The sequence below is a fragment of the Neolamprologus brichardi genome, chromosome 17 (genome assembly GCF_056152115.1).
Source record: "Neolamprologus brichardi isolate AB-2024 chromosome 17, ASM5615211v1, whole genome shotgun sequence".
NCBI lineage: Eukaryota > Metazoa > Chordata > Actinopteri > Cichliformes > Cichlidae > Neolamprologus > Neolamprologus brichardi.
This window is the reverse complement of record NC_142120.1, coordinates 8,889,510-8,910,437: the sequence shown is the minus strand read 5'-3', so window position 1 is coordinate 8,910,437 and position 20,928 is coordinate 8,889,510. Positions and strand designations below refer to the sequence as shown.

At 40.7% G+C, this 20,928-nt stretch overlaps 2 protein-coding genes across 3 annotated transcripts in view; one reads left to right on the top strand and one right to left on the bottom strand.

The window, feature by feature from the left end:
• The window catches only part of ccdc146 (coiled-coil domain containing 146), a 52,521-nt gene extending 31,830 nt beyond the window's left edge, over positions 1 to 20,691 (bottom strand). The window contains exons 1-4 of one of the 2 annotated variants that reach the window (XM_087830507.1): positions 20,599 to 20,691; positions 19,371 to 19,564; positions 2,427 to 2,509; positions 493 to 708 (exon numbers count right to left, since the gene is read on the bottom strand). In XM_087830507.1, coding sequence (XP_087686633.1) covers positions 493 to 708; positions 2,427 to 2,509; positions 19,371 to 19,564; position 20,599 — 494 coding nt within the window. In that variant the 5' untranslated portion in view covers positions 20,600 to 20,691. Of the gene's footprint in view, positions 1 to 492; positions 709 to 2,426; positions 2,510 to 19,370; positions 19,565 to 20,598 lie in introns of those variants that run through there. The other variant, XM_087830508.1, reaches the window with a different exon arrangement.
• Positions 7,713 to 19,051, top strand: fgl2a (fibrinogen-like 2a). Its single transcript, XM_006780641.2, has 5 exons — positions 7,713 to 8,514; positions 9,188 to 9,392; positions 13,965 to 14,184; positions 16,768 to 16,938; positions 17,044 to 19,051. Exons 1-5 carry the CDS (start codon positions 7,939 to 7,941, stop codon positions 17,357 to 17,359), a joined length of 1,488 nt encoding a protein of 495 aa, XP_006780704.2. The 5' UTR covers positions 7,713 to 7,938; the 3' UTR covers positions 17,360 to 19,051.
• Positions 20,692 to 20,928: the final 237 nt, after the last annotated feature.

Below are 20,928 nucleotides of genomic sequence, written 5' to 3'. Positions count from 1 at the left end.
ATAACGTTCAGTCCTAAAGCAATGTTTTTATTTCTATTAGTGTGGAAGTGCGCTGTTGGCCAAGCGCTGCACAAACACAGCACCGATTTGATTTGAGTGTGTTTGTGTCTTCTACTCTTTCACCTTCTAAATTCAATAAAAAGATGCTGCCTCATGGAGCTCACTTCAGTGTTTGGTCCCCAGTTACCTGACTGTGTGCTACTGCGGGTGTGTGTAGTGTGTATGTGAGCGCGCTTGTGTTTGTGTGTATCCTCCAGTCAGTTTGTGTGTCCACTTCTCTCTTCACCACTGCAGTTTCATTTCTGTGTTTTTCCTTTTACCCTCTTGCTTCCTACTAGTGTGTCACGATTTTGCGTAGGTGTGCATATGTAACTTTCTGTGTCTTTGTTTGATTCATTTGGCTTTTGATTCAATACCTGATTGAAAATTGAATGTGTAGCCTCGCTGATTGTAGTAACAGTAACACACACTCACACACACATATACACTCACCACTTTAGCTGGTGTTGTGCCTTGTATTCTCTCTCCTCAGCTGCTTTTAGTTCATTGCATGCCTGAAGGAGCTGTTGCCTCAGTTCATTGACCTCACTTCCTGGCTCCTCAGAGGTGCTCTTCTCCTCTATCCTCTCCAACTCCACCAGAAACCTCTTCAGCTCAGCCCGACACCTCTTTGCCTCTTCTAAAAGGTGGATTTCAGAATCCTGGGCACTGTTGTATGGAAGAGTGATTTAAATGTGTGGTTTTATTTTGTCATTAAACAGTAAATATCAGTTCAGTTCAGTATCACATAATCTCCACGAGGACATGCCAAGTTTTCTGCTTTCAGGTAATATCAGTTAATGCTGTTTGTTTTAAGCTAGCAAAATCCATTTAAATCCTTCTAAACCTAGGTCCATAGTGCGGTGGTTTACATATTCACCTAATAAGCAAAATAGGCTCAGTTTGATCACAGAAGGAGAGACAAATCCCTTTCAGGTTTGCATCAAGAAGGGTATCTGCCAAATCACAAAACGCAACCTGCTGTGCCGACTCTTTGTGAATAAGTGAGCTTTAAATCCCTATAAACCTAATGGGTCTAATCAGAAATTATTATACACAATCATTTGTAAAGAGAATCCAGTGGAAAAAAATAGGCGAACAGCTTCAGGCCTCAGTTAGCAGGCCTGTTAAAAGTTCATGACAGCACAATTAGAAGAAGACTGAACAAGCATGGCTTGTTTGGGAGGCTTGCCAGGAGGACACCATAGGCAGCATTGCTTAAGCTTGTAGAGCTCAATCTGAACAACAATCATAAGAATATGAGAACAATGCCCTTTGGACAGATGAGAACAAAACGTACAGAGCCACATTTGGAGAAAAGCAAAAACTCATACCAACTGTCAAGCATGGAGGTGGAGGGGTGATGATTTGTGCTTTTTTTGCAGCTACAGTACATTATACTGGACACCTTGTAGTTATTGAGTGGACCATGAACTCCTCTGTAAAAAAAAAAAAAAGGTTTCTAGAGAAAAATATTTGGCCGTCTGACAGCCAAAGCTTGGCTTAAACTGCTTAAACTGGGCCTGGGCAACAGGTCAACAATCTCAAGCCCCAGTCAAAGTTCAGACTTCAACATGACTGAAATGCTGTGATGGGACCTTTAGAGAGCTATGCATAAATCAGTGCCTGAAGTAATTTTGTGAAGAACAGTGGGCCAAAATCCCTTCACAACGATGTAAGGGGCTGATAAAGTCATTGTGAAAATGACTGCTTCAAGTTATTACTGCTAAAGGTGGGTCTACAAGCTGTTGAATCCTGGGGCGTAATTAGTTTTGTCACTGATTTACTGTTAAGCTAATAAAGTTCAAAATGCATAATCAGCTGTCCCAAGAAACTAAACTTAGAAATGTTTTAATAAGTGCTGTCAGCGTTAATCTCGTTAAAATGACGTTACGCGGCAAATTTCCGTTAGCGGGTTAACGCGGATCACCCCGTGCGTGGTGCTGCACGGCGCTAACGAGCTAACTGCGCTAACGCGTTGACGTGGTGCAGCGTTGCTGCGTTATGAGGTTATGGCGTTAACGTCATTTTAACGAGATTAACGCTGACAGCACTCGAATCAGAACTAGTGTTCAAATCAGGAGACAATAACAGTGGAAAAGAAATATGTCTTGAAGACTTTTTTCTCTCACTGACAAGTGTTTCAGCCTATACAGCAGTTGTAGTGTCTGTAACCTCTTCACACTTCCTCACCTGCATTCTACAATTCTCTATCAACGTAAACAAAGCTGCTCTTCTCTTCTGAAAGTACATCGAAGATTTTAAAGGGTAAACAAGTGAAGCGTAACTGGATCTGACAAAGTGCTGGTTTTGCCCAAGGAAATGTCACTGCAGTCAAAAAATGATTCCAAAGTAGAACACAAAAAAACTTGGTTTATCAAACATACCTCTTCAAGGTATCATGGAGGAGCTTGTAGGTAGATTTCAGTTTGGCAGCTTTGGTCTGGCTGATTCTGCCCATTGACAACAACTAAAGAACACAAAAAGAATATTAGTTTAACATCATCATGAAATTAAGAATGAAGAAAGATATCGGAGCTTTAGACTGTTCGGGCTCAAACCCTCCTGCTGTCATTATCACAGAAAATCTGGTTGCACCCAGAGCTGCCTGTTCAAAGGGACAAATTAATAGAATATCATATACTACAGAAACCTCTTGTCTCCATTTCCCCCCGATTCAATATCCAAAAAAGTAAAACTGCTAGGAAACAGAAAAACAAAACTGCTAACTGACCAGTAAGCAGTTTTCTTTAATATATCTTGTGACAAATTAAGTCCAAGAAGTTGAAAGCTAAATCAATAGATTCCATCTTCAAACATCAGAATAGTCCGAAATGAAACGAAAAAGAAAAAAACTGAGATCAACCACAACAAAGCGCAACCTCCCGATATCGGTAAAAGGATTCATCCCGAGTTGGGGTGAATAAACCTTTATCGCTGCAGCAGATATCAAAAAGTCAGAACACTTTATCGAGATCAGTAAGAAAAATCAAACAAACATCAAACTATGGCCAATCTCAAAAGATCAAGAGCATTCACTGAAAATGGCCCATATATGATGATAACTACAAGCAATTGAAGACAATCAATCCTTGAATGATTAATAAAGGTTTGAGATAAAAAAATATATATATACAGCTGTGAAACTTTGGAAACCAGCAAAACAAAACACAGCGCAGACGAAGATATCAGGTCAAGAGCACTGCGAAAGGGAAATAATCTGCAAGAGTTGTGAAATTTCTCTCCCCGCAAAGGGAGTTGTGTGTGTGTGTGTAACGGTGATAGAAACAGAGGACAGGTGTTGTTCCGGGCTTATCTTTAGAGCCAGGTTGGTGGAGAGGAGGGAGTAATGAGGGATAGCCTTGTCTGTATCTAAGAGCTGCAGAACTGAGGATATCTCAGGTCGGACTGTGTAGCAAGTAATCTAACGGCAATGAACACACACAAACGTTCTGATCATATATATACACGCACGTGGGCTGATATCTCACCTCGACTACAAACATTAGGGATAGGCGATTATGTTTTCAGATTCATCCTATTAAATTGTTTATCTGGCTATTGTCAAAATTGCTTGAAGTACCCAACCACGTTCCAAGGTCCGAAAGGACAAAGATATGAATGTTGTGAATGATTTAGATTAGGACTCTCTGGTTAATATGATTTATTACAATGTTGTTTTTTTCTGGTTTTTCTGGTTTTTTGGAAGGGGGAGGGGTCAGTCCCAAGGTCATATCAGTGTAACTAGAACTGTGGCAGGTGGATCATCCCAAAATACGTCTTGAACTACTCTTTAATAATGACTTAATTGTGAAATTGAAACTAATTTACTTTAAAAAAAGGATCTGACGCTAAATTCTACACAGCCATTTGTGTTGTCAGCAGCACAGATGACACCAGTGATGGAACAAACATCCTGGCTGTAAACTGGGCATTTATCTGAGAGAAGCAGCCTGAAGCGCTTCCAGGCAGACTCTCTGATTCTGGTGCCAAGACTTATCTTGAGCAGCGGAGGGTACTGGAGGCTTTTAGGGGGTGGGTGCATGAGGCTCACATGTGGCAAAGCATCTCTGAAGTGAGGTAGAGACAATTACTGGAAGATATTTACTCAGGCACGTGGATGCACATCCAGTGGCTGTCCATCTTTCCCCCAACCTCTGCACACATAAGCGAGCATGTGATCTGTGCTGCAGAACAGCAGTAAAATGTTCCAGGAATATGAGTGTGTAGTGCAGCAGGTATGTGGAGTGTGTAACAAAAAGACACTTTAATACTCTGCACCCTCAGGGAGAAAAATAATGACAATAGCTACGAGGCAAAGCCATGAATTCCACGGCATGATCTCTTGCTTTCTATTTCTACCGTCATCTCCTCATATCGACTGACTGAACTGGAGTGGAGCCTACGGCCAAGCTGGATCTCTTTGTCAGGAGATGTTTTGTTCAGGAACATTTTCCTTCCTGGAGTGCCAGGTTTTAAACTTATTCTGTAGAAACGTGACATCACTTCTGCAGAAATAAGACATGTAACGAGGCAAAAAATGCTCCAGAATGAGTAAGACAAAAACAACTGCACATTTTGTGGTTATGAATCACATAAGAAATTGAAACCATAGCTATGTCCCAGAAACAAACAATCAGTGCCAAGTTCATGAACCCACAAAAAGAAGCCTCCAAGCATCCAGCCTCATGTAGTCACTATGAGCCCTACAGAGTTCATGCTAATGCCTTTCATTGCTTAATAATTTCTATAAGATGCTCCAGGAGGGAGACTCATTCATGAGTAATGTTTGTGATGAAGTATGACTGCAATATTAATTATGACCATACAAAAACCACTGAAAATAACCACAGCGCCACTTTTTCATTACATACAAAAGCAAGTGTATTGTTCATTTGCTGATTAAGAAAGGCGTCATGATCTGTTTACATATTTAAATAAACAATATAGACCCATTCATAAATCCATTATTGGCGACTTCATAGCAGTTTTGAAACACAAAAACCATGTGAAAGCTCATGGATGTCTGCAGTTTGGTTAGATTCATTCAGCTCCATCCTGTACATTTATTGTAATAGAGTGACAGACCGCTGTTTTGAGGGATTCGGTTTTGGAGGTGAACTTCAAATTCGTTTTCTCTAGTGAAATCCTTATATAAAGAGTTTATAATATAGTGTTGTGTGTGTCTAGTAAAGTATAACCTAGTTATTGACATGGTCCAATTCTTCACTAGTGAGTGCAAGTGACAGCCCAATACAACTCAACACACCAAACCTCCACGGATAGCAGTTCACTCGCTTTCTTCAGCTGTCAGGAATATAAAACCTAACTCTTAAATCTAATTTCTGCTTTGACACTGCTGAATTATGCACTGGGCATGCAAGCTAATGGTGTTTCACACAAATGCAAGCTTTGTTAGCCCGATAGCTAGCTGTTGTCTGCTTCACCAGATAAATAATAATAAACAAAAACGAATAAACTATGATTGTGTCTAATAAAAAAGTTTGGTCTCCTCTGTAGATGATAATTTGGTAATGTCATAAATTAGTGCGACTGCTCTTGTGATTTGGTGCTATATAAATACAATTGAATTGTGTGCAGTCATCGTATCAAAGTTTCTAAAGTTTCGCCCTCACTAAGCGATCCAACGCTGTTACCATGGACTTGTGGTCCATGGTAACAGCGACCTGTTACCATGGACAGGGTTGCATTGACAATCCAACACAATGGGCAGCACACTGAACACATTTTATAAGTGGTCAGAAACTTGTAAATAACTCATGAAAGAATAAAGTTACGTTGAAACCAAGCACACCATTGTTTTTCTTGTGACATTACCAATAAGTTTGATGTGTCACATGGCCCTCTTCCTATTGAAAAAACAAAAGTTGTATCCAAGATGGCCGACTTCTAAATGGCCACCATGGTCACCACCCATCTTGAGGAGTTTGCCCCCTCACATATACTAATGTGCCACAAACAGGACTTTAATATCACCAACCATTCCCATTTTATTATGGTGTATCCGTATAAATGGCCCACCCTGTACACAAAACGGAATAATAAAATGACAATGAAAATGACCATTTCTACTGAATCACTGTATTGCGACACCATCATTATCATAGGGATGTATTATGGTAGGAGTGTATCTTAAGTTATTCTGTGATCACCACCACTACAGGAGACAAGGTAAAGTTTTCAATGAGAACATAAATGCCTAAACATATTGCTGAAGTGCCAGCCAAGGCATTGTTCATTAACCGTAAGCCTTGCAAATTCCTGATTTTGTATTTATAACATTTCTGTTTTCCTTCATTGAAAAACTAGACCTTCTTCCTGATGAATCATTAAGTGGGTCAGATAAAGAGCACCTTCAGTTAATCACATTCACCCTGACTGGAAGTGAAGCTACTTCAGTTAAAAAAAGCTGTTTTGTTCTTAGTAAAGTGTTGCAAGTGTAACGTGCCTGCTGTTACATAAAACATGCTTTTCATTACCATATTTTCGCCACACTAGAGAAAAAGAATTGAACAGCCGTTCCAAACATTTCCTGACATGACACATGAAAGCACTGTGTCAGAAATGCTCCAGACTCATAATCACCAGCAACTGAACACCAAAAGAATAAATAAATAACCGGTAGAAAGGTGGAAACAGAGTACTGGGGAAAATTATAGAAATAGTTGTGCAACAATGAAAAACAAGTTTAAACAAAGCGCGCTGTCCGACTTTGAACATTGTGTAGGCAGGGGGACCTGCAGCTATCCAGTCATCGAACAAGCACTCAGGACAAGTACAAACAATTGGCTTTAGTAAGAAATGCTAAATATGAATATGTATTTGAATTTGTGTCCAAGGACAATCCAAAGGGCACCTTTAAGATATGGTTATAGAAGCTCTCTAGTGCCACGTCTTATTTGAACTGAAATGTTTTTCTTCATTTTAATGTAGGTTTGTAGTCTGCAAGTGTATTACAGTGCAAAAATTAAATCTTATCACGACAGCGTATCAGTACACACTCAATATTCAGAAAATCTCAGCATTCAGGTGAAACTCATTTTATAAAAGTCCCTAATGAATGTTATGCTCAATTTGCAAGATCCCAAGCAGGCTCAGTAGATGAAAGAAATTGCCAGCTTAAACAAACTGAAACAAACCTTTTCTCTGGTACTAAACCATATATACACAGGAATTGAGCACATCCGGAGACAATTGAGAGACTTTAGCGCAGTGGATGTTATCAAGTGTTTTCAGTAAGGCTTTGGAATCTGAACCAGGTCAACGAGGGGTCTTTAAATGTTAAAAACTGTGGGGAAAAAACAGCATTAAAAAAAAGAGTAGTGAGTGAATAGTTCCTGTGGACTGAGTCATTCTGCTCTTCGGGGAAATGAGCTGACTTGAGAATATGGCAGGATGGCAGCATGCATGGACTGCAGGCAAAGGACTCTGCCTCTTTCTCTATCTACCAACCACCACCAATCTTTCTTTTTTTTTTACAGTGCTGTTGATATGGTGTTTTGCATTACGCAATAGTGCTGCCCCTCCCATCCTCTGAAAATCAGCACATTCCCTCTCTCACATCCCTTTCTCTACCTCTCTCTCTCTCCCTCCCTTCCTCCCTCCCTCACTTGTCCTGATATTAATGACACAGCTATCTGAGGCAGCGGCAGTTCCCCTGCGCTCTTTCCCTCCTGCAGACTGCACTCATACACATGCACACACTCTCTTACACCAAATAAGATACTGGACACACATCCACACACTTACACAGGACATCTGCAGGCACACACACATGCACACACATACAAAAACACTACTATACACTCCAAGTTCACATCAGAGGCAGACACAGACGCTTTCTCTTTACACACACTTATTTAAAAATCTCACAGAAGAATGAGGACAATTGGACTTTGCGTTTGTGCTGGTCTCCTGCTTACAGGCACCTTATTGCTCAGAATCAGCCAGGCAGCAGACTTTCCTGGTAACTCTCACCAGCGATGGGACTCTAGAGGATCCTACCATTTGGGATTTGAGTCTGGTACTCCCACTTCTTGCCCTGTCAAACTTAGACCTATGGGCCAGTGTGGGAGCTCTGGGGCAGAGGACGGGGAGGACTGCCCTTACCAGATCACTCTGCCTCCCCTCACCATCCAGCTGCCCAAGCAGTTCAGGCTGCTGGAGAAGACGATGAAGGAGCTGCAGAGCCTGAAGGAGGTAGTGAACAAACTGAAAAGCGGGTGCCAGGAGTGCCGTGGGGCACGGGGCAACGGAGTTTTTGGACACCAGCAGGCAGACCAGATCCCGATTCAGGGGGATGCCGGGGAAAAAGTGACGGGGCAGGAGGTGCAAGGTGGATCCAGCCAAGAGGACAGGGGAGATGGGATGGTTCCTGGAGCTACTGTGGATGCCGCAAGACCGGGTTCAATTTTTGGGAAACCTGCTCCGAGCCAAAACATGCAGGAGATGCAGGTAAGAGGCAAAGTTATTACACTTACAGGAAAAGATATAGGACTGAACCAAGGAATAAATCATTTACCTTACAAATACACTTGGTTGAGCTCAAATTGATCATTTTTTCACCTTGATCTAAAATTGTTTTGGTATAGTTCAATCCAGTGTGCATTTTCTGCTACATCTGTAGAGCACAGAGGTGTGTACAACATGTGAAATAGTAGCACTGCACCATTTCCTCTGTTTCCTCTGTTCCATTAAAACCCTGCAGATTGTCAGAAAGCCAGATCTTTAGCAGCTTTGTGAAAGTGTTAGGGGACGCTGATATGAAGCGCGCTTCATGCTTCCAGTCAGATGCGCCCAGCTGGAATGCAAACTGACCAGATGTTAAAAGACACGCAAAGTCCTACCTGGCGCCACTCCGCCAGGGAAAATTTCTGGTACAATAAGCAGGGTGGGAAAATCGGAGTTAGACACCAGCCCAGTGACAGTAAATTTCTGCCGTCTGGTAAGCTTATTGACTCCCACAGCCACTTTGGCAGACAGCCTATCGTAACGCAGACTTTGTTTCCATTCTAAAATTCAAATTGGCTGGTGAAACAATGAAGGAGGCTGGTGACTTCGGTAATCTGCCTGCTTTGTAGTGCGTGCCAAAAATAATTTCCTTCACGCTTGCTCTGGCCTTTCTCAGGTGAAGCTGAATAGGATGTCAGCCAGCCTGCGCAATGCCAGGAACCAAATCTCAGCTCTGCAGGGTCGACTGGAGGGAATCAACCTCCTTAACATGGAGAATGTGCAGGCTATAGTGGACAGGCGGGTGGAGAACATCACCGGAGTGGTCAACAAGCTCAGCTCCAGCTGTACCACCGAATGTCCAGCCCAGACTGGCCCTCAGTGTAAGCGTGCTTTTATTAAGATAATTAATAATAATAATGTTCTCTACATTGTTATACTTAACCCTCCATTCCTTTGGTCCTGTTATTTTTCGTCTGATCTTGTGATCTGCCCTCTCCATCTTCCCAGTGACAAGGGCTTTCAGTTAAAAGAGAATGAGTTTTTCTGTTATGTTTTATTCTGTTATATCTTTGCCATTTCATGTTTCGCCCCCCCTTTTCTCTTCTGTTCTTCTCACATTTTTGTAATCCTTCTGAGCATGATCAAGAGTGCACTTTTAAATTTTTTATTTCCTTAAAAAAATGTTATTATTGTAATAAAACTGGTTGGTTAAATAAGTTTAGCAGTTCAGGGTTGCAGGGGGATATATTTTCTGGCATAGGCTGTATTCAATCATTCCTGAGTGGACATTATAATCAACTTCAAAAATAATCAGAGTAAGGGTGTTTACTTTCACCCAACAAGACCTTTCTTCCTGGGAAATGAAAAGTGAAATCTTCTATGTTGCCAGTGTCCTTGTCAACCACACTCACTGGTCTGTTGCAACATGTCTCCTCCATTACTGATATGAAGAATATTATATGTTTAGGTGTAGTCTCGATTTGAGAAATGCAATTTTCCATCATCTTAATGCGTACCAAAAGGTTACTGTATTCATTACATTACTGGAGTGGAGTGGCTGGTTCAGAGTAGCCAGTGCACAAATGGACAGAGTGAAATAGCTTTAAGTTGAGCACATACTGCACTGGAGTGAAGCAATAGAACTTGGTTCAAAGCGAGAATTCACTTTAACTCTTACATAACTAACCGAAGTGACCCCTCACTACTCTCCATACGCACAAACTCAAAAAGGGAAGGCAGAAAAAGACCCGCACTTGAAAGTAGGAATGCACACATAGTGAAACTCTGGGCCGATACAGATCGTCAGTGAAATGCTTTAAAGTGTAACAGCATCACGCTATCTTTGAACAATTAGCCAGCATGAAATTGATTCGAGCAAAATAGATGAATATCACTGACACCAGTAGATGCTGTTGTACTTGGAGATATCAGCCAACAAACCAACACTAGCTGATATCGATATTTTTGCAGATTAATCAGTGCTTCCCTGCTTGGAAGTTTTATGACCGTTTAAACAAGCCTGCGATATTGTATCTAGAAACAGTGGGGGTTGCAGACTAGCTAAGCAAAAAAAATACCCCACTTTACATTGATGCAAAAGCTATTTTGGATGCGAGCACAGTAGAAATGCAGGGCACTTTCAGAAAGCAAATACTATCCAGTACTTCAGTATGAATGTTACACTATATTGGGGCTTTTATGTAGAAAACAGATGTGAGCTTATTTCTAAGCAGATTAGCTGGAACAGTGGTGTGAAGGGAATCCCATCCCTTTCTCTTCTGTTTGCTTCTCCAACTTGCTTCTTTCTCCTTCAAACCTGATCATTTCCCCCCTCCCTTATGCATTTATCCTCAAAGCATCTATACCCTCTCCTCATTTTTCCTCTATTTCATATTTCTTTTTCTATTGCCCTACCTCTTACTGTCTCCCCCTCTTTAATTCTCTTTCCTAGTCCCTTCTCTCTGCTTCCCTCCCTGCCTCCTTCTGGAGGTCATGCTCTTGGATGCTCATTACTGCATAAAAAGACAAGCGCTCATTATCTCTTGCCAATACCACAAGTAATAATGAAGGCGGCTTTCCTGACACTACAGTAGTCACGGATGGCACCCAGGGTCAGTAGCACTTGTCTTTGTACATCTATCTGCTTTGTTCAGGTCAAGAACTGGATAAGCATTCGACTTCAGCTCAGGAAACTGTGCCTAATGGTGTTTGAATTCCATCCAAATGTAGCAGAAAAGAAACAGCTGCTGTTACCGAGGAAAGCGACCAATACGTTGTGTTAGGGTGTTTCACAAGATCACTCAAATTAGACATCGCGATAAAAAGTTACTCCAAAAGTTGCTAAATGAACATCTTTTAGAATTTTTCTTGTCTTAAAACTTTAGAACCAGATGCTGATCATGTTCATCTGCCAGCTCCTAATGGGCCGAGTAAAACAGACTTTCACTGATAAGAGTTTCCTGGTTATTTACCACAATGTCAAAAGTGTTAAGTGAAGCAAAAAATAAACTATCTAGCATTTTAACTAAAGCTACATAAGGCATTTCTGGCAGGTTAAAAAATCGCTGTAGGCCTTTTACACAAACTACACTGACAAATTTTAAAAAATGCCAACTTTGTGAGGACCGTAACCATCATTTAACCCAATGTAGAATTGCAATTTCACCATTAATAGGGAGTAAAACTACATTTGTCAAGATGCTGTTATCACTCAAAGTGCTCTAAGCGTTCATTTTCGCTCATTTTGCCAATTTCCATTTTTGCAACGAGCACTGATCTTCACTTTCACTCCTGCAGGAAGCATAGAAATTCATGTCCCTGTTCAGCTACATTAACTCAATCATACAAAATGAGAATAGATGTTCAGTCCTCCATCAAGAACTGCTCGTTTGGAAATTTGGTGTCGGGCAACTTCATAAGGGAAGCACGTTTTTTTTTAGTTTCTTTCCATCAAAACTGAAGTAGTATAAGCAGTAGTATGCTATCGCTTTCGATACACATTTCCTCAGTTGACATGAGGCCTACTTCTTGATAATAATTGTCTTCCTTTTATGAGAATCACTTGTGTGGTCTGAAGTCAAACAGGCAAAGCGCCAAGAGTCAAATCAGTCTGTCAAAATGTCATCTATAAAAAGCATGTCAGTCAATATGGCGTGGGACTCATCAGCCTATGTCAGTCGACTTGCCAGTCAAACAAGTGAGTAAGAAAGAAGAAGAATGGGGAAACTTTGCTGTGGTAAAATTGTTCGAACTTTCCCCTCAGAGCAAAACAACATATGAGTCATGTTCCAGTGCTTTGTCTGACTTCTGACTGCTGTGCGATTTGCGGGGAAAAGTCATGACATAGGCTAAAATTGCTGCTTCGATGAGTTTACAGGGCCTTCGTTGTCAAGGTTAGGATAGTAATGTGGGTACCAGTCAGGCTTTTACCTCACGCTGTTTCTCTGCTGTCCACAAACAACAACTCAGAAATGAGTACATCCCCTAGCGGGCTTTGTCCTTTTACTGTAAACATACACTGTTTTGGGATCATTTTCAGAAATGACACATATCACTTTCCTTTTCCCAGACCAATTAGCTATTAATTTCCCTCAACAGTCACATAGACAGCCCATCAGCCAAGAGTTTTTCAGGAACGAGTAAGTGGCTGATATTAGAGTTATTTAGGTCAGGCACATTGCCAGACGTACTGAGATGAAGATCACTCTTGTCTGTCTCGGGACACTGACTGCCCAGTCAGATAGATGGGGACAAATAGAAAAGAAGATGTAAAGTGGCGACGCTGCAGTCAGACGCTGAAAGTGAGTGTGACACTGAAAGAATTTACGGGTCAATTCTTTTGTTGCCAAATGCCGACCGAGCTGTTAAGGTGACAAGGATACATTTCAACCTTGCGATCGACTGCCATATGGAGTGATTTACCATCTGCAGCTATTTTGCACTTGAAGCATTCAAGTGTAATGTTGTCAGAAAACTTATTTAGTGAGAAAAATAAATGTTTGTGCTCCATCTGCTAGTTCAGTTCCTTTTAAAATAGAAATACAACTATCCACAGCAACATGCATTTTTCACTCTACAAACACTATTCACTCCCTACACCTGTTTTCCTTCCTATACCAGTACTACTGCTGGGGTATGAGCACCGCCTACCCCAGCACTATTATAATCTACTGCACCTCTAGAGAGATTAAGGACTATGAGAACACTGTATCATCAATGGAGCGCATCTAACACTCAAAAGGAGTCCAACATGCTGCCTGCCCAGTGTCAGGACAATTTAGACCCAAGGTGCCAGTGTGCATGGAGGGGGTATGGCTCTCTAATCCAGTTTTACACTTTCCCACGTTTTAACAAGACTGTTCCATTCACTTCCAAAATCCTAACTGACAGGAGTCTTTGGACCTTGGTTTTGGATTGATTTGGTAGCCTGCAATGCGACACAAGGGATGGGAGGAATAGGTAGACGAATAAGTGGCCAGGTAAAAAAAAAGTGCTCAGAATCCATTGAAGGTATACAAAATGGACTTGTGTTGTAGCACGTGGGGAGATAAAAGGAATTTATCCCCTGGCAGAGGCTGTTTCTTCAATGGTTCTAAATACTATATTTCAGATAAGCATGGATATATTGTGAAATACATATTTCACAATCAGCTTGTTTTTAATGTTATTGGTTACGGGAAGACGTCTGACAGGCAAAAAGAATGTGGTGAAGTGGTGTTTTTGTGTTTGAATGCATTCCTCTTAAATGAAAGTAGGGATGAGAAATTCCACACTGGATTTCCTACTAACCTATCTCATTTTCTTTTCTCCAGCCTTCCTCAGCCTCAGGGCCTGTTTCTATTACTGTCTCAGGGAACAATGCCAGACCAAAGTGAAAATATTACTGAATATCATCCAGTAACATCTGCTTATAACTACTCTCCCTTCTCTCTTTCTCTCTGCCACCCATGCAGTCATCTTAGCCCCTCGGGACTGTTCAGACTACAATGTGCTGGAAGTGAGGAGGAACGGTATATATCGTGTGACACCTGACGCTCGCAATGGGACGTTTGAGGTATTCTGTGACATGGAGTCCTTCGGAGGTGGCTGGACTGTGATACAGCAACGCCTCAATGGGTCCGTCAGCTTCAACCGCACCTGGGCTGAGTATAAAAAAGGCTTTGGGAACCTCAGGTTAGTTATTTTCTTTACCCCTCCTCCTCTACAATTGGGCATTCCTCTGATAATTTAGCTCCTAGAGGAAACAGCCAATGGCTTCTGCTGTACCGGATATCAGGATAACGTATAGGCAGGTAAAGCCCTCCTGGGGTCTGTAAGACAAAGCATGCTCAGCATATTCAGGATATCTTTTCCTTATCTTGCTTCACTTATTCAAACATCAGCAATCAGCTTAAGCAGTCACGCAACGGTGGTTATGAACTGGATAAGTAAACCCAGAGCTTTCCAATATATGAACGCATTCACTCAAATTAGTGTTTAGATGTGTATCTACTACAGTGGTTGCCTTATTCTTTCACCTGGAGGCCTAGATGTCTGAGAGCCATGTTCCCCAACAATATATTAAGGCTAATAGAACAATAAAATGGTTTTAAAATGGCCTGCAGCGAAGGTAAAAGAAAGTGAAGGAACAACGTTGCTTTTAAGAATCTAGATTTATTACTGAGGTTCATCGAGTAAAGAAAAAGATCCTAGATGCCTAGGTCCTTTTGAAAAACCTTTAGGCCCTCTTACTATCTGTGCACCAAGGTCTAAGCGATCCTCCAGGAATGGTGATCCTATTTTCCAAAGAACTGATTGGTCAGTAGATGGTGATTTCATACATGTGGACCTCTTATCTTGACCATAACCTGTTGTGGAGCAGGTTAGGTCTGCAGCACAAGTTACCATGGTGATAGTAAGACAAACTGCTTTTGTAATACTGAAAACACAGGGCTAAACTCGAAGTTACCAGACGTTAAGCCCAAAAACTGCTTCTTAGTACAGGAATCTGTCCAGTTATTGTTTACAGTCTGAATCTGAATGTGTATAAACCTTTTAAAAAGCCAATAAAAGGCTTAATCCATACACTTTTCCCATAGAAAGAGCATTAGCTGTCAGAAGCAACAGATAAAAGAAACACAAACATCCCCTTTTGAAAGACATTCTTAGAATAACAAAATGTGCCACGCATCATGTGTATCAGTGAAGCCTTAAGCCAGTGAGAGCAAGGTTCTTTGTTCACAGAGAAGCTTCAAAGTTTACGCTGCCGGCTTGCAACCAAACTCCTTACATAATGTATCTGGTTGCAAATGCAACGACTGACACTGAAAACTCTTTTTAATGTCATGTGACACAGTGACATTAAGCAGGTCCCGCCAAGGTTGGACAACTTTTTTAATTAGCATGCATTGTTTTAAGTCAGCACTACACACTACTGCTTTAAGTAGTGTAACTCAACTATTTTCTGGACCCTCATTACACTAGAGCCTACCACATGCTCGTCTAACTAGCTGCAAGCTATACAGTTTGAAAGAATACACAAAAACAAGCAGTTTGTTCAATGTATTTATTTTTTGTCTTGCTAGTAGGAAATTGTTCATCTATACTGTTGTTTTACCAGTGAATTAGAGCTCATTTAATGTCATGTGCTACAGAATACTTTCACCAAAACCTGAGAGAGTCTAATCCCTCAGTACTTAGGAGCTAATGATGCACAACTGTTCTCTATATCACTGTTTGTTCAACACCTGTTTTCATTATCAGTGATTGATTATCATGCATAAAACTAAGGGGAAGTATAGAGATATTTAAAAAAGATCAGAACTTTTTCTGTGTGTTTTGGTCTTTGGTCCACATGATAACACTGTGAGTCTGCCATATTTGTAGTGCTGTTGTATGTACAGGAAGGACTGTTATACCCAAAGTATTCAAAGTGGAAAACCCAAGTGCTGCATTCCATCATGCACTGTGTTGAAGTAAAAAAGACAGAGTAAAGAAACAAAAGAAAGCGGAACACTAAATAAACTGCCACAAAGTATTTAGATTCATCAACTTGAGGAATTACACTCTGTTCAACGCACTTATCAGAAATATGCACGTTATTAGTCACTTATCTAACCGATGTTGATCTATTCTGCTCTAACTGTGTCACAGCGTTGATGTAACGAGACAGAGAAAATGAGGCAAATATTATCAGAAGCCATTTTTCCATTTTGTTATTGGGCTCGCTATTTAGCTTTCTACATAAAACTCTTTATACAGGGAGTAGAGAGTAGTGAATGATCACAAGTACAAAAGCAACATTTCTGGCTCGTGACATAAGGCCAACAAGAGTTTATGGCTTTGAGGTCAGGGTAATACTGCCCGTTGGTTTGGCATGCTCTTAAACCCCATTCATTTCATTTTTATCTTTTTGTGCAGACTTATTTACTTAGCAAATGAAGGAGAAAAGGCACCATTTTCAAAAGAAGACTCAAGTTACATGTGGACTAGGCCTTAGGGAAATGATGACCACAGTAGATGATCTGACCCCATTTCAACTGATCATAAAGTTGCAGATATAAAACAAATTATTCAAAACAACCTTCTAAGCATGTCTGAATATCCAGCATTAAACTCCCACTAAAAGAATGTCTCCTCTCCTCCTGTACTGTTTTCCTCTATTGGAGTACACATGCATTTTGCTTAAAAAAAAAAAAACCTATTGAAATTCTAACCCAGTATGTGAGCTTTATATATATATCAGCATGCCTCATTTTGTTCCTTTCTATCCTGCAGAGGTGAGTTCTGGCTGGGCAATGACCATATCCATTTGCTGACAAAAGCAAAAGATATGATTCTGCGTATCGAGCTAGAGGACTTTGAGGGTGTCCGGGAGTATGCAAAGTATGATCAGTTCTATGTGGCCAATGAGTACCTACGCTACCGTCTGTCTGTCAGTGGATACAGGTACAGGGTTCACTTCTGCACATGCAATATTTCTCATTCGCAGTTGCTGCTAGAACACCTTAAACTGGAACAGCACACCTTATATATATCAATGTCTCATTACAGCGGGACGGCTGGGAACGCCCTCAGTTTCAACAAGCACTTCAACCACGACCAGAAGTTCTTCTCCACACCCGACCGCGACAACGACATGTACCCCTCTGGGAACTGCGGCGGCTACTACAGCTCCGGCTGGTGGTTTGACGCCTGCATGTCTGCCAACCTCAACGGGAAGTACTATCACAAGAGATACAAGGGAGTCAGGAACGGGATCTTCTGGGGAACGTGGCACAACATGTCGACCGAGTACTACCCCACCAACTACAGGCAGGCCTTTAAAACTGTCAAAATGATGATACGGCCCAAGAACTATGGTCCTTAAAAGGACAGGTAAATATTGGTGAGTGCAGTCATGCAGGCAAAGACAAAGAAAATGGAAGAGCAAGTACATAAGGACTCATACACACATACACTCACTAGTAGTCATGCATTTACACATTTACACATGCATACGTGTGCACTGATAGGACTATAAGTAGTTTGGTGCATTAATGATAACAATAATTGCAAAAAATTTAAGTGTGCTATTACTTTTCCACTCTAGTGAGTGTGGCCTTCAAAATGTTGGATTAAAATGATGATAATAAAGAACAATGGACTATGAACAATGATGGACTAATAAATTTTTTTTTTTTTTTTTTAAAAAAACCTCCCATGCAGTGTAGGCGAGCCTCCTACGTGGGCCATAACATTAAATTGAGGGTTACCAGAAACGATTTTTTCACTGGTCTTTGACATTTTTTTTCTCTTTCTGTCCTGCTGCCTCCTGCCATAAACCCAGCATAGAAACACAGCACAGCACATACTAGTAGTAAAAACTAATGAGCTATCACTTTCTCTGCTGTAAATGATTTTGTAATTAACAGCAGCCACCCAAGTGAGGTATACGAGAGCTGATGATACAGTTTTGAGTGGGTCCGATAATCGTTACGAAAGACTTCAAGCTGGAGAGTCAAACTGTTAGAAAAATTACAGTCAGTAATAAATGCATAGCTTTACTTGGCCCTTCTCTGGCATTTATCTCACTGCTCTCGGGCAGCTTGCCGATATATCATTACCCCATACCACAGAAGACATCCCAGTATAAATACGCAGCATCCAATAAATTTCTATTCAGTCATGTATGTGTGTGCATTCTGCATTATTGATGTTTTACTAGATTCTTCTTGAGAGCAGCCACGAAGCAGGACATTGCAGTGAGGGAAAAAAAAGTGTTTCCAAGCTTTGGATGCACCGAATTACTGCACACTTCTCTATGCCATAATCTGTAAAATCCTCTTCTTGTACAATACTGCTATCTAATGTTAGGAAACTGTATAGCACCATTTATTTCATTTTATACACACTGTAAATGGGAAGGATTGGGGAAAGAAATGCTTGACTATGAGGATGTGTACAGTATTTATTTTACTTTGAGAGGTATGATAGCTTTTATATGATACAATGGTCATGCAGTACAGAGTCTAATGATTGATGACATTTGAGTAATGACAAGGACTAGGCATAATTGTGATCATTCATAGTAAATATCTGTGTAAAATTGGAATTCTTTGTGTGTATCAGATTGATCTTTTCTATCATTCATATTCAGCTGTTGTGCCAATAGATATGCAATTTTTATATTGGGGGAAAAAATGAAATTAATATTCCATGGCTGTGTTGCACATTTCAGTGTTCGGTCGGTTTAAAATCCTTTTCATGCCTGCTCCACTTGTGTCCTGGCATTGCCTTTCAAACGAATGTATACAAAAAATGTGTACAAGTTTCGCATGAGTGTCTTTGAAAGTGTCTGCCGTCTAGTGTCCGAGGCTTAATGAGGCTTGTAAAAAAGGCAGGATGAGGTGCTGCATGCCCATAACAAATGGGTTTATGAGGTGTTGAACCAATAAAGCTGCTAAATAAATGGCAGATTTCATATTGGCTTCGCAGAAGATGATAAAACTGTGGGACTGTGACTTTACTGTCTGTTTACTGTCTGTGATGATAAAGTTAATAAAAGTGTTGTGCTCATTCACAGGATGACTTCAAGTCCTAAATAGTCACTTTTTTTCCACACTTAATGTTTATGACAAACACTTTAACGCACATTATGTATGTGCAATGCTTTGATATCAGAAATTAAACTGCAAAAGAATGGAGGAAATAATAGTCCTGAACATTAGCCTTGTGCAAATAATGCATCTATATCATATTTGATACTATTTTCTTTTCTTTTGAGTCATGACAGTTAAATCTGCCACTATAACTATCAAATAGGGATGTTTGTCTTTCTGAAAACAATTTAAAAATGCCATTCACAAAATAACAACATACCAATGCACATGATTTGTTACCTCATCTAAACACTGGGATGCAGGACTAGCAGAGACCACAATGGAGGCTGAGGGCTGCTTTTCTGGGAGTGAAGCATCGGGTGCAACGGCCACTAGAGGGGTGTCCTCCTCCATTCCCTTATCCTCATCTTGCTCTTCCACTTCAACTTCTGCACTCTGAGGCCTGCATTCTGTCTCCTCCTCGGATGGATTCACTAGTGATTGGATCAAAACATAATAATATTTAGGACAGAAACACACTAAACAAACATTAGTATCCTACAGGCTGCGTGGGACAGGAATCCGAAAATATGTAAATATTTGTTACACCAAAGTCCTGGCACACAGTTTCAACATTTAATGGCCTTCCCTATGCTTGCTTACCAATAAATAAAACATAAGACTAAAAGTGGGCAACACAGCGGTGCAGTGGCTAGCACTGTTGTCTCACAGTAAAAAGGTCCTGAGTTTGACTCCACTATATGGCCGGGGCCTTTCTGTGTGGATTATATATGTTTTCACCCCGTGTTTGCGTGAGTTCTCTCCGGGTACTCCGACTTCCTTCCACAGTTCAAAGACATGCAATTAGCGGGGTTAGGTTAATTGGTAATTCTAAATTGCCTGTAGGTGAGAATGGTTGTCTATCTGTGTGTTAGCCCTGCGACACACTGGCGACCTGTCCAGGGTGTACCCCGCCTCTTGCCCTATGACAGCTGGCGACTAAACCTAAACCTAACCCTACCCCTAACCATAACCCTAAGAAGTATTCCGGATGGGTGACAGAAAAAGAAGCTAATTCGGCGTTGGTTTTGTGCGCATGCGCCTCCACTGCGCAGAAACATTGGGTAGGATGTTTTTTCAGGTAGGATGGATTCCCAGAACACCGGAAATCAAAATCAATAAATATTCTTTTTAAACGTAGATCCCACAAAGTAATTCGTGAGCACTGTCCTAAACATATTCAGAAAATTTTAAGATCATGTATATTATTAGACCTGTAAACGTCACACAGAAAGCGTACTTTTTCGAAAAACGCAAAAAGACCAAATTATGACAACTTATCGGCTATAACTGGTGCTAAGCGGCTCCAGCTTAGTTTCTGCTTCTAAGTTCTGTTAAGGCACACGAGAAGGCCATAAAAATAGGAAAAAAAATGAGCTAATGTGATACAAAAAGGTGTATACAACATAACAATACAGCACAAGTGTACAGCAAGTGTGTTGTTCATTTAAAGTATGCAGAAACTTACTTATTAGCCAGTTTACTTGCTGTGTCCGGTTTTTTGGTGTTTGTTAGATAAACAAGGAAACACATTCCTTACTGTTATATTTCTGGAGTCTTCGCAGGCCTTTAAAATTTAAAAAATAATAATAATAATTTCACAGCCAATCTCAGCAAAACCCAATCACCGACTTTTCACTTTCGTGGTGTGTTGTGGTTACCATAACAACGACGCTATACGTCCACCTTAATATAAGGAGAAAGCCTTGAATTATTTCACCTTTACTGAAGAGTAATGCGCAAGCTATGGTTTTTTTTTTCTACTTATCTACCGTTTTCTCCTGTTTTGTTAATACAC